Source organism: Mus caroli, chromosome 13 (assembly GCF_900094665.2).
Source record: "Mus caroli chromosome 13, CAROLI_EIJ_v1.1, whole genome shotgun sequence".
NCBI lineage: Eukaryota > Metazoa > Chordata > Mammalia > Rodentia > Muridae > Mus > Mus caroli.
In genome coordinates this window covers 8,319,053-8,333,181 of record NC_034582.1, presented here as the reverse complement: position 1 = coordinate 8,333,181, position 14,129 = coordinate 8,319,053, and the positions used below count along the sequence as shown (strand labels likewise).

General features: G+C 41.0%; 1 protein-coding gene across 11 annotated transcripts in view; it reads left to right on the top strand.

Annotated features, from left to right (window-relative positions):
• Ryr2 (ryanodine receptor 2) overlaps nt 1-14,129 on the top strand; it is a 562,694-nt gene that overhangs the window by 186,103 nt on the left and 362,462 nt on the right. For all 11 annotated transcript variants that reach the window (XM_029468301.1, XM_029468299.1, XM_029468302.1 and 8 more), the window contains exon 3: nt 8,460-8,564. In XM_029468301.1, the coding sequence (XP_029324161.1) occupies nt 8,460-8,564 (105 nt within the window). The remainder of the gene's footprint in view (nt 1-8,459; nt 8,565-14,129) is intronic.

Genomic DNA, 14,129 nt, shown 5'->3' with positions numbered 1-14,129 from the left:
CGAGACTTAGCTAAAAGGCTTGTTCAGTAAGCCCCAGGGCCTGGGCTTAATTCCAGGACTGCAAGAAAACAGTGAAAAGCTTCTCCTGGGACTAAGTGTTTGAGCGTCTTGCCGGAGTGCCACACCATCTGTAACATCCTTGGGAAAGTATTCCACACCTCTTTGGGACCTTTATCGGTGGAAGAAAGAACCTGAAATCCTTTGGAAAACTTTGCATAAACTGGGTGATATCATGGTAGGAAATCGTCCTTTTTCCTCTCATTTTCCCTTCCCCCACCCTCTCCTCCTCTTTCTAAAATCTCCCTTCCCTCTCCCTCCTCCCCGTCCTTTCCTCCTCTCATCTTCCTTCATTTACTTATTTTTCCCCCCTATTCTGGCTGTCTACCAGATTTCCAGGAGTGTCTGGACCAGATCACTGTGTTCTACTGCAAATATAATTTTCGGTGCTTTGGAGAGAGGGCACATGGAGCTTAATAGCTGAAATTTCATTTGGAAGGGTGATGACTCAGCAAAAAGATGCCCCACGTTTCGATGTGTTTTTCTGCAGGCCAGTTGCTCTCACAGGTCTTGGTTTCACGGCGTTGAAAGCCAGCTGTACCTAAGAGGCAAAGGGGGCTTTCAAATATCATCTTAAAGCATGATACAAGTATGACGTTATGGAGAAAGCAAAACCAGAAGGTATACGCTTTCCACTTCTCAGGCAGCTCTGTGGCCTCACCTGTGCTATGAAAATGCATCATTAGTTGATTGAATATGGGCCGTTTATATTTTTATTAACATTTTCCATTTGTCATTATTTTTATTTTTTAATTTAATTTTTTTATGTATGTGTTTATATATGTGTACATGCATACATGTGTATGTGTGTGTGTGAGAATACAGTGCCTGTAAAGTCCAGAAGAGGGTGTTGGATTCTCTGGAGCTAGAGTTACAGATAGATATGTGCTGCCTGATCTGGGTGCTGGGAACAAACTCAGATTCTCTCGTAGAGCAGCGAGCACTCTTAACTGCTGAGCCATTCCCCAGTCCTCTGACGTTATTTTTAAATGGCTGGTCTATGTATCATACTTTACATTTATAACCCAGCCTATGTGACTCACTGACTCCTCCCTCTCCTCCTCCTCCTGTCTTTACTCTTTTCCAACGCTCTCTCTGACCTTTCCCTCCCTCTTCTCCATCCTTTAGCTTTTCACTGACTCCCTTTTGTGTCCTTTCTCTATACAGAGCATGAAATAGTGGGCCATAGCTCTGTGTGAGATGACATCACAGAAGGTCACATGTGTCTATATGTTTATGTAGATTTACAAATGGTGTCCTAACAAAGCAACTCTCCCCCAGCTTCACTCTCTCTTTTAATGCTAGGGACAAACCACCCAGGTGAAGCAAGTGTTGTCCCACTGAAGTATACACCAGCCTTGTTGTCCATTGTTAAGCTGTATTTGTAAGAAAGTAATAGCCACTTTCAAGTGTTTTCCCACTAAGCCCAAGTCAGAGATTCATTTTCCTTATCAGTGCAGTGTATATTAGATTTTGCATTTTTTTTTTGCCTATGCCAAAATTTTGAGTTAGAGCTGTACATTTTAGAAAATATAGCAGTTTTGAATTCAGATACCTCCCTGCTGAAATTTTTTTTTATATGCTGGTTTTCATTGTTGAGTGAATTTCCTGAATTAAACCTTTAATTTGTGGATATTAATGTCTCTGGTCAAACTTTGAAAGGTTCTTTTTATTCTAAGAAGAGTTTCCTAGGTGAGTCTTTGTGCATAGGTGAGAGTTCAGCACCTATGGTGTGGAGATCTTGTGGCATTCTAAGCAGGAAGGAATCCACACCCTGTATGTGGACCTCATAATTACAGATAGGAGAGCACACATGTAATAACTGCAGGCTATCTTCGAGTCACAGGCCATCTGTGTGTCTCTCACGTGCAATTTCAGTGAGGATGTGTGCAGTCAGGCCCATGAGACACAGGACCTCCCTACATCTGTCACTGTCACGCTGTGCCTGCTGTGGTAGTTCCTTGGACAGGTTGTCAGGGCCTCTGGTATTCACAGCCTAGCTGGTGCCATGTTCTTGACAAACCTCCTTATCTGCTGGACAGGAGGTGATGTGTTTGTGTGTATGTGCGTGCGTGTGTGCTTCTGTCTGTGTGCATGTATGTGTGTGTGTGTGTCAGTGTGTGTATCTGTATGTGTGTGTGTGTGTCTGTATGTGTGTGTGTGTGTCTGTGTCTGTGTGTGTCTGTGTCTGTGTCTAGACAGGGGTTCAAAAGGCAGGGATAGGGCATACCAGAAAGGAACAATTCAGATGTCTCAGTTCAGCAGCTATCTAAGCCAGGGATGTGTCTCACATTTTTGTATGTAGTAAATGGATTCTCATGGTTCTGAAAGTGTTGGGAGTTTATTTATTTATTGTCATTTTTACTCAGCTTTCTATTTTAAATGGTAGATATACTAGCCTTCTCCCTCAGCCATAAAAAGGAATTCCCCATAAGGCTTTCTTTAATGTATCCTCAACAGACCTTTAAAAATATGCATGACTGCACATACATTCACACATATAAATATAACATATAAACATAGTATATATCTATATACAGTATATACATTCACATGTATACATATGTAAAATACACATATTAAATTGTGATTAATATTCATCATGTATCTATCCCTTAGAGTCATCTTCCTAAAATATCCCTTTCTAAAAAATTTTATTTATTTTAATTTATGTGTATGAATATTTGCTTGCACATATGTATGTGTATCATGTGGGTGCCCAGTGCCCCTGAAGGTCAGAAAAGGATGATATATCCCTTGGAATTGGATGGAACCATCCCTTGGATGGTCGTGAGCCACTATATAGGTGCTGGGAACTGAACCTAGGTCCTCTATAAGAACAAGTGCTCCTAAACCCTGAGCCACCTTTGGTTTCTTTATGTCACTCATTGACCCTTTCTGAGCCAAACCTATTTGCTAGATGAGGTAAAATATTTGGTTCACCAAACTTCACTTCCTTTGTTAGATTTAACTTCAGGTTTCCAGTCTATATGACATAATAGGACCCCAGAGTGGTCCAGATCTCTCAACATTAGTCAAAGAAAATCAAGTCTCCAGATGGCTTCAAGACTAATTCTGTATAGCAGGCCTCATTTGCACTGCAATTCCACTCTGTATCTCTCCCATCAAGATTCTTCAACCAGAAAATGTGTCCTTTCTATAACAATCACGAACTTCATCTGCAGGCAGCAAGGGACCACATGTAGATGTTTCCATGGCTGCCTCTCTTGTTCCTGTCTGTCCTTTCTCAGAGGGCTTGTCCCAACTCACAAGATTCTAAACTGGCTCTGATCTCAGAGTCATAGAGTTGAGCCAGTGCACCTATGAATGGGCTCTGTATAACTCTCCTTACAAAATTCCTGTGAGACATCATTGCCAATCCACAACTTCCTCGGGCCACCATCAAGCTTGTTCATGATTCATGACGGTTGGGATGGTTATCAGGCAGTGCTGAGGACTCTCTGATCCTAATATTCAACACCTTCAGCACCCTGTGGTATTTTTGCTTTTCCTATCTCTATATTACTATGACAAGGCCAGATGCTTGCTACATATGCAGTCATTAAAAAAACCTAGCTTTTGGGCAGCATGTGAAAGTTGCCTTGTCGTCAATTAAGCTGTTTGAATAATAGCAGTGGGTCCAGCGTGTTCATTCCTTACTGTGACCGTTCCGTGTATTCACTTGTTTTTATATCTTTAGTCAAACTCTGTTCTAAATTCTGAGATTCGAGTGCCATAAAGAAAACCCTATTATCTATCTACCTACCTACCTACCTACCTACCTATATATATTTATGTATGTACATGCGTGCATATATGTGGGTGTTTCTCATGGAATGGGTGTGGAAGTCAGAGAACAGCTTTTGAGAATCAGTTCTATTCTTCTCTCATATGGGTCAGGTGGATTGAACTCAGATCATTGGGCTTGGTGGGAAGAGCCTTTAACCCACTGAGCCATGTCTCAGACCCTATAACATTTTAGTAATAGATTTTTTTTCACCTTGAATCCCTTCTCAGAACATCATTCTAATATGCAAGCAAATGACTGGAAATTATGGGTTTTAAATGAAGCAAGTATGTGCGACATACCTGAAGTCTAAATGGTTGGTTATGTAGGTCTCCTGTTTGAGATCATAAGTAACAGGGTGGAGATGGAGAGATAGCTTATTGGTTAAGAGTGCATACTACTCTTGTAGAGAACACGAGTGTAGTTTCAAGTGTGTGTGGAATGGGTCACAACTGCTCATAATTCCACCTCCAGGGAAATCTATCTGGTGCTATCTTCTGACTTCTAAGGGCAACTGCACACATGTAAAATATGTTCACACAGATATACACATAAGTAAAATCCATTTTAAAATCAATACCACCTCACATTTAATAGGGTAGAAGTCAACTTGCTTGCAGTGGGTTAGCTTTGGCAGTATGAAAAATGAGGAGCTCCATGGGGTGCCTGGGAGTTCACGCATGCAACTTTGATAATTTGTTTAACTCTTTTTGTTTTGTAGGACAGGGTCTTATGTAGCTCAGGTTCACTTTGAACTCATTAAGTAGCTGAGGATAACCTTGAACTGCCAATCTTTTGCCTCTACTACCCCAGTGCTGGCATTATAGGATTGTGCTACCTCACTTGGGTTTTGGTACCAATTGAACCCAGTGAACCCAGAACTCTGTGCATGCTAGGCAAGGACTCCCCAACTGAGCTACATCCACATCTCCTGTGCACTACTCCTCTTCATTAGGAACAGCCTCTTCTCTGGTTTCATGTGTGTGTGTGCGTGTGCGCACGTGTGTTGCTCTTTCATGGATGCTGGTCAGTTATGACTCCCACTCAAGATGCACATGAACAGAGTTGACATGAGAACTGTGTGATATTTGAGAGAGGCATGTGGGAAGGAATGTGACCCTGACACAAGATTCCTTATAGTTTCACACAGGCACAGTTGGTCTTTGGTGTTTTGAAAAATAGATTTAAAAGGCAGCTTGCACTGCATTAAGTACTATTAGATTTGAAAGATGTCATATTATGGATTCCAACATGAGTCTATAGCACCATGAAGTCCTTGGGTATTGTGTTATAAACATGGATATTGAGGAGCAGAAACCCTTTTAACCACACTAATTCATGAGAGATTTTCACGATTAAGAGCTAAATTGGCACAGCTGTGGCCTTTGAGGTGGTAATGTCCTGTTAATCATCCTTCATTTAAACCTGCTAATGCCTCTCTCCCACCTAGACCCTGTTGTGGTCCAGCATGCCAAGTTCAGTGCCTCCAGCTTTTCTGAACAATTTGAACACCTGGGGATACCCAGGTGTACCCGCTTCATTAATTAGCAAACGTTTACCCTTGCCTTTCAGAGAGGTGACATGCAGAATTCATTGACACAGGAACAGTCATTGGTTTGCCAAGGTGCTCATATAAAGTTCTGTGGAGGAGAGGGGTGAAGGCCAAAATGGGGCAGGGAAGGTGGCTCAGTGGGCAAAGTCTTTGATGTGCAAGTGTGAAGGCCTGAGTTCCAGAGCCTAGCCCCCGAGTTAAGATCCATGCACTGTGGCATGTGTATATAATCCTAATGTGAGGGTCTGAGGCAGGATCACAGAGCTCATGGCCAGCAGTCTAGTCTCTGAACTTCAGGTTTAAGGAGAGATCCTGTCTCAAAAATGATCTGGAAAGTGATGGAAAGAGACATTCAAAAGACATCATTACACGCGTTCACATATACACTCACCCACACATTTTTTTTTCTTTAAAAAAAAAAATAGACTTTAAGAAAAGACCTGGAATGGTGAGCACCCATGGAGAAGTGAGAATCTTGAAAGAGTATTTCCAGACTGGCAATACTATGACTGAGGTTTTGAAATCATTTCCCTCCTACAATGTGCCCCAAAGGTCATGAGCCCAGAGTTATATTGTCACGGAGAGAACATATAAACATCAAAACAATGGTTTTCACCAGCTGGTGGGCGAAATCTTGCCGGGTCTCTGTCCAGTCAGTCCAGCAGCAGCAGCAACTCCCCCGCACCACTTGATGCCCCTCTAATTGAGGGAGGAGCTGACCCCCCCCCACCCCCCCATTGGTCATGGTGCTTTCCCCAAAGCTGCTTAGCAGATGGGTGGCCAAGTACAGTGAGCTCGCCTCAGTCACAGGCCATCTGCTCTGTCTTAAAGCTTGCTCTGGATATCTTCCTATGTCTTGGCCAACCAGCAGCTTCTCGCTTAATTTGCACTTCTAAGATTCTAAGCCTTTGTGAGAATGTAGGCTTTTCTTAAGTTGGAGAGATAAAATTATATTTTATTGGCATTTCTTTTCAGCTTAGAAGACAGGTTTTTTTTAAATACTCGAGTCTTGGCGATTCTTTGGAGTAGGAGGGTTTGTTCAGTCCATAGATAGGAAGCCCAAGAATTTTTCCATATGGCTTTTGCCTGATCACCAATCAGAACTGGACTCTGAGTCTCTTCTTTTCTCTTGGCTGTCAAGCTATCAAGATTGAAAACAGCATCCATTTTAAAAACACATTTTTGAGTTGCCGCCGTGTTTCCCTGCAGGTTGCTTGGAGCACACTGGAAAGAGGTTTAGAAATGCAACTAACTTGTTTGCCTTCTTGACAGGAACCTGAGATTCCTAACAGAAAACCAAAATGAGACAGACCCACAGCCAGAACTAAAACTCTCTTCATCTCTATATCCATGTGTTTAACTTTCTGGAAGCAGTTGAAGTTAACATATGCATAAATATAAATAAACAGGAAAATGCGGCACGTACTTCTAAGCAGACAGGAGCCAAATCCCCATGTCCCAAGTTGGAGGCAAAATTCCAGCCACAGGAATATAAATGTTTATCTCATATAAAAGAAAAACCCTGTGTCAACGAATATCTCATATCAATTCATTTTTCTGTTTGCTTAACTCCATATTAATTTGAAGACAACTGTTACTTCTGTCTTTTTAATATCTTTGTCATCGTTAGGCAGCATGGTATGTTAGAAATGAATATTTGAGAGCTGGAGAAACCTGGGTTCTAATGTCTGGTTTAAACGGATTTTAAACGTTTTATAACTCTGGCTTTAGAAAAGTTGCTAAACGCGTTTGTCTTATCAAAACCGTTGTTCTAGAGACCTTGGTCATGTGACATTGGCAGTGTAGACAAAGTTCCAAGTGTCCTGTGACTGAGTAGATGCCCCATGAGGGGCAGATATTGATCTCTGTCAGCTTAAAGTGTGTTAGAGTGTGTGTTGGGGTGGGGGGCAGGTTGCTGTGTAGAGCACCGAGCTCTACACCTCGAGCTCAAGTGAAAATTAGCTAGACATGGTCGTGCACACTTGTAATCCCAGTGCTAGGGAGGCAGAGACAGGAGGATTCCCAGGGCTCCCCATCACCCAGCTTAGACTTCTTGAGAACTGCAGGCCGAAGAGAGGCCCTGTCTCAATGAAGAAAAGGTGAGTGGGGCTGAAGAGATAGTTTAGCAATTAAGAGCTCTGGCTGTTTTTGCAGAGGACCTGGGCTTAGTTCTCAGCATCCCTGTGGCAGCTTACTTCCAGTTCCAAGTAAATGTCCTTTTCTGACCTCTGAGGACACAGACAGGATGCACATATGACACACAAGCATAGGTGCAGGTAAAACACACACACACACACACACACACATATATATATATGATCATATATATATATATATATATATATATATTTATAATACCTAAATCTTTTTCCCACCATTTTTTGAGTCAGGGTTTCTGTGAGTAGCCCTGACCATCCTGAAACTTTCTCTGTAGACCAGACTGTCCTCTAACTCAGAGATCCTCCTGCCTACTGAGTGCTGGGATTAAAGGCAGGAGCAACCACAGCCAGTAACATCTAAATCTTAAAAGGATCAAAAGCTGATTATTTTTCTACTTTTGACTTCACCATAGTTTTCTTTTTTTCTTTTCTCATGGTGATAAGTGAATTCAACTTTCTAGAACTGTTAAAAAATAAAAAAGATGGAAAAGATAATAAATAGTTAATAATGACAGCGTCAAACCCTAAGTGACACTACCTTACCCCAGCTGCATCATGCTTTGTTTTAGATGCACATTGATTAGAATAATGTGATTTTATTTAAGAATAATTTTTAGAAAGTGGACAGCATGTGGGCAGTGACTCTTTCTTGACCTCTGACCCACACTCCAGTATGCACATACATAGTCCTGCACCAGCACACGCGCAAGCACATGCACACATACACTCACAGACACACAGTAAGGCATTAGCTATGAACAGCGAGCACAGTGCATGCATAGGCAGAAGACGGTGAGAGGTGACCAGTGGGAAGGGAGGGGACGCCTTAGACACTCACCTGGCTGCAAGCTTGATTGAGGAGGATGTCCTCCTGATGGCTCTTTCTCTCTCTCTCCTCACACAGAATGTTCCCCCGGACCTGTCTATCTGCACCTTTGTGCTGGAGCAGTCCCTGTCAGTACGGGCCCTGCAGGAGATGCTGGCCAACACAGTGGAAAAGTCAGAAGGGGTGAGTACCCATTTTCTGTAGACATTTTTTTTTTCCTTAACTTAGCTGTGTGTAAATGTTTGTTTACCTGGGTATTGTGATTTTATTTTTCCTAAGTCAGTGGCTTCTTCATGTGGGTTCCTTATGGTTATCTAGCTATCTAGCAGGCTTAGGATGTCTGAAAGACATATAAAAAATAAGCCAAATAATCCAACCTCCTTCTGCTTCACACTTGTGTGTGTGGTCTGTGAGTATTTGTGTGTCTCCTTCCATGTGCCCATAACACAGTCTGACCTACTAGCTTTGTGCCTGCTTGTTTGTCATTGAGCTCTGTGTCATCTTCAAATGCCCTTTCCCAGGCACACCCCTAAGCGTCTTTGTGACTAATACAATTTCATGGCACCATTCTGTATTTTTAATAACAAAATTACAGCAGTAGCTTCAGCAAGTTGTAATTTGTAATTTTGAAACAGCAAAACCATCTTCTGAAAATGAAAATTCCTGTTCTGTCTCCTAATGGTGATATTTTTCTTTGAAAGCCTATTGGACTATTTTAGTTTTTTTTTTTGAGAAGACACAGAATTACTGCTTTTTGGAGTATTACCTGTTCTTAATCAGTTCATTAATCAAGTTTTCATATAATCAGGAGGATAAATGAACACTCCACACCTTCCCATTTACCAAGTTGTTTCACAGTCTTAAAAAAAAAAAAAATTTGTTTTCAGAAACACAAATGGCACTTTTTTTGCCATTACTGACTATGTGTTGTTATTATTGAGCCTCTTTCTCAGTTTGTTTAAATAAAGAGATTAAAAAAATATATTGTCATAAAGTTTCACATGGTGACTAATCAGCTATACTACATTATTAGCTCTTTTAGCCTTAAGGGTTTTCAACACACCTTAAAACTTTAATTGTTATTTTTCATCAATTCTAAATTAAATTTTCACATATGAGATATATGTGTGACAAATATGGACAAACCATTTATGGCTTCTGTCCTNAATTTTTTTTTTTTTTTTTTTTTTTTTTTTTTAGATTTATTTATTTATTATATGTAAGTACACTGTAGCTGTCTTCAGACACTCCAGAAGAGGGCGCCAGATCTTGTTACAGATGGTTGTGAGCCACCATGTGGTTGCTGGGAATTGAACTCTGGACCTTCGGAAGAGCAGTCGGGTGCTCTTACCCACTGAGCCATCTCACCAGCCCCCTGAATGTTTTATATTTGTCTGCAATTCTTTGGAAAACAAAAAGTCTACCAAAAATGATTCCATTTCTCGGTTTCTGTTTTAGGCCCAAATCAGAGCATGAGTCCTGTACCCATCTCACAATATTTTGGTTTTTACATAACAAATGTAGTTGATTTAAAAATTAAATCTCAAGAAATTCTGTGAGGGAGTGTGCTTGCACAGTGTTGGTAGGAGTGAACATTACTGTAATGATTGTGGGAGACAGTTTGAAGATGTCCCTCAAATTAGAAGTAGAACTGTCACATGGTCTAACAATTCCACTACAAGGTATAGATCCCAGGAAGATAAAGTGAGTATATTGAAGAGGAAAAAGTTTTAGCACGATGACTAAATCCGGGCAAGCATAGTGATTTTCTTCGCCGTTATATGGAGAGCTGTTTTACCAGCCCGCAGACATGTTATATGCTTTATATTATTTAAAAGTCACTTTTGGTGACTACAAAATATAAACTTCCCATATCAATAGGCATGAAGGTTTTAGAATTTATCTTTCCTTTATCAAGGTTTTCCATTCTCTTGCAGTGGAGTTAAATTATAAAAAGGTGAAATTTCTGTTGAAACTGGTTTCTTTCTGGAACACCCTCTTGTGGCTTTTACATATCATAGAGACATTCCAATTCTGAAATTTGAATCTGTCTTTACAAACAAAACTCCAAACAGCTGTTTGCATTTGCATATTATTGCTTTCCCATTGTTGTGGATTCTGGCTTACCTCAGTTCCCTAAATGAAACTTTTATATTACAAAGCTGCTCTTTCTAAACTTAACTTTTGCACAAGCTGAATCCATGAGGTTGAACTATGCAAGCTCCAAACGTCCCATGCTCAGAGGAAACAAGTTAAATTAGCATTTGGGGAGATGTGTTTTTAACCTTTTATTGTTAGAATTCTGGACACACACACATAGCCACAATGCTTTTACTTAGTTGAATTTAGTTTTGAATTGTTCTCTAACTTGGACATTTCTACCACAGGTAGAGTAGACTTCCATTTGAGGAGTTGGATCAGAGTCTTTCAAAGCCCCACGTGGTTGCCACAAGCATTAGCTAGTGCGTAGAGTGTGGTAGGACTCACTCTCCTATAGCCCCCTTTATCGAGTTATGGGTTGCTACCCCTTTGGGAATCAAACAATGTTTTCACATGGGGGGGAACCTAAGGCCATCAGAAAATATAGATTCATTGTGACTCACAACAGTAGTAAAAAATACAGTTACGAAGTAACAATGAATGTAATTTTATGGTTGGGGTCACCGCAGCATAAGGAACTGTATTAGAGGGTCACAGCATTAGGAAGGCTGAGAACCATTGTCCTGTATAGGATGTTGGGGTGGTGTGAACAGTTTGGGTGTATCATAATGGATCTTGAGGAGGTCTAGGATAGGAAGTCTTCTTGGGTGGTGACTGTTTTCCAGCAGAGAGATAACAGTTTTCCCCTTTTAATGGCTCTGTTACCCTTTAGCATATATATATCATCAGCTCAGGGCTAGACTGTGTAACTAGCAAATGCTGCTGGCTTGATAGGAAATGAGTCTCTTGGACTCAGCAGTTTTGCATATCCTCTTTCCCCAGCCACAAAATACCCCTCTAAAACCAAAAGCACTCTGAATTATTTCATCCACAGTGATGGGAGAGTCCATTGTGTGATAAAACAGAGATAAAGCTCTGAGGTACATATAACATTTGGTTGAATTTCATTAATGTTTGCTATTCAGAGAATCGCAACAATAAAGGGCAACAAGCAGCCGCCCACAGATGCCTGAAGATGCTGAGGACAGAGAGAGCACAGGAGGGTGCAGGAGGATGCATCTGTTGTGCTGTGTCTACTGCATCTTGCTCCAGTTTTTAGGTTTTTTTTTTTTTTTTCTGACTTCTGTACATACACATCTTTCCTTCTGCAAGTCCTGGATTTCCCGTGGCTCTTAGTCCTTGTCTGCCCCTGAACCCACCAGGGTGGATTGCTTCTTCCTAGGTCAGCTTGTGGGTATTGCTCTAACATAGCATTCAGAGGCAGGGTTTGAGGGGCCCAGCACTGCCATGTCTTAGCTCTGTCTTCCCCTCGGAGGGAAGGTGTGTCTTCATCATCAAGTTTGAGTAATGACCAAATGTTGTTGGTGTAGAAGAGTTAGTACTCGCTGCAAAGTGGTGTTTAAGGATCATACCTATAATCCTAGCACTCAGAAGGCTGAGGCAGGAGGATTGCCATGAGCTTGAGCCCAGCCTCGGGCTACATAGTAAATTTCAAGAAAGTCTGTGCTACAATGTGATATTCTGTTTCTAAATACACAGAGAACTAGTCTTTTCTTAATTCTCAAACATGAACAACCCACATGGTTTTCCTGGAACTCATTCCTGCCTACCTTTTGTCTGATTTTGGTGGCTTCCTTCCTTTATGGAATCTTGGCTAATCCCACACCCTAGATCTGCCATATTGAGTTGAGCAGTTTAATGATGATGTCATCATGCTAAAACACAGTGACAGTGCTTGCTATTGGAGTTTCAAGAAGTCTAACCCCTTGTTTAACTTTTTCTCTTGCTGTTGGCTTTATTCTGGTTAACTTAAACCAAAAAATATTTGACATACACTTCTCTCTATATAACTTTATTTTTGAACACACAGTTGAATTCTGCTTCCATGGGCACACCTGCCAAGTGAGAAGTGATGGGGGTGGTGGGGAAAGAACTTGTTCAGGAGATTTATTGAAGCTTCTTTCTAATATAATGTTTGTAGTACTGAACATTTGTTGGGAAGGCTTCTCTTTTGTTTAAGGCCATAACTGCAACACACAACTTGTATGACCTATTTTGGAGCATGTATTTTTTTAAAAAAAGAAACACTTTACATTACCTGTCCTCTCTGTCTTTTGGTAATGGTAGTCTTCGGTTCTAGAAGACTATAGAGCCTTTTCTTTCTTTTTTTTTTTTTAAGATTTATTTATTTATTATATGTAAGTACACTGTAGCTGTCTTCAGACACACCAGAAGAGGGTGTCAGATCTCATTTCAGGTGGTTGTGAGCCACCATGTGGTTGCTGGGATTTGAACTCTGGACCTTCGGAAGAGCAGTCGGGAGCTCTTACCCACTGAGCCATCTCACCAGCCCGAGCCTTTTCTTTTTGGCCTTGGCTAATGACTATTTGACTGCTATTTGGAATATACTATATTCCAAGATTTGTAGTGTTTTCTCTGAGCCTCAAATGTAGGTGGAAGTTGAGGAAGCAAGGGCCAGAGGCCTACGATGTCTGCTGCTAGACAGTGGCCCTAAGACATGAGAGAGAAATTGCACCCATGAAATCATAAGCATATGGTTGAACAAGACCATACTAATATAATAATGACAGCACCAGTTGACATGACTGGGCAGGGGATAGCCAACAAGGTCACTACCCCTAGGTATAGAGCTTCAGGAGCTTAATGGCTACTGAGAAAGGGACCAGTTCTCATATAGGTTGTCCAGTTCTGAGTGATCAGCCCTGCATTCATTCCCAGCAATGCTAAATGAATTAAGTAGGTTGTATATACATGTGTGCGTATTTACATATGCATGTAACGATAGTAAATGAAGAAGAAGGAGGAGGAAGAGGAGAAGAAGAAGAGGAGGAAGAAGAGGAGGAGGAGGAAGAAGTAGTCATGACCTGGGAAGAAGGGGTACATGGCAGGAGCTGGGGAAGTAAGGCACATGTAATATTCATGTATGAGGTTCTCAACAAAAAAGACAGGGAGGGGCACTTCATCCTCATCAAAGGGAAAACCTTCCAAGATGAACTCTCAGTTCTGAATATCTATGTTCCAAATGCAAGGGCAGCCACATTCATTAAAGAAAGTTTAGTAAAGCTCAAAGCACATATTGCACCTCACACAATAATAGTGGGAGACTTCAACACTTCATTCTCATAGATGGATAGATCCTGGAAACAGAAACTAAACAGAGACACATTGAAACTAACAGAAGTTATGAAAGAAATGAATTTACAGATATCTACAGAACATTTTATCCTAAAACAAAAGGATATACCTTCTTCTCAGCACCTCATGGCACCTTCTCCAAAATCAACCATATAATTGGTCACAAAACAGCCTCAACAGATACAAAAATATTGAAATTATCCCATGCATCCTATCGGATCACCACAGACAAAGGCTGATCTTCAATAACAACATAAATAATAGAAAGCCAACCTTCACGTGGAAACTGAACAACACTCTTCTCAATGACACCTTGGTCAAGGAAGGAATAAAGAAAGAAATTAAGGACTTTTTAGAGTTTAATGAAAATGAAGCCACAACATACCCAAACTTATGGGACGCAATGAAAGCATTTCTAAGAGGAAAACTCAT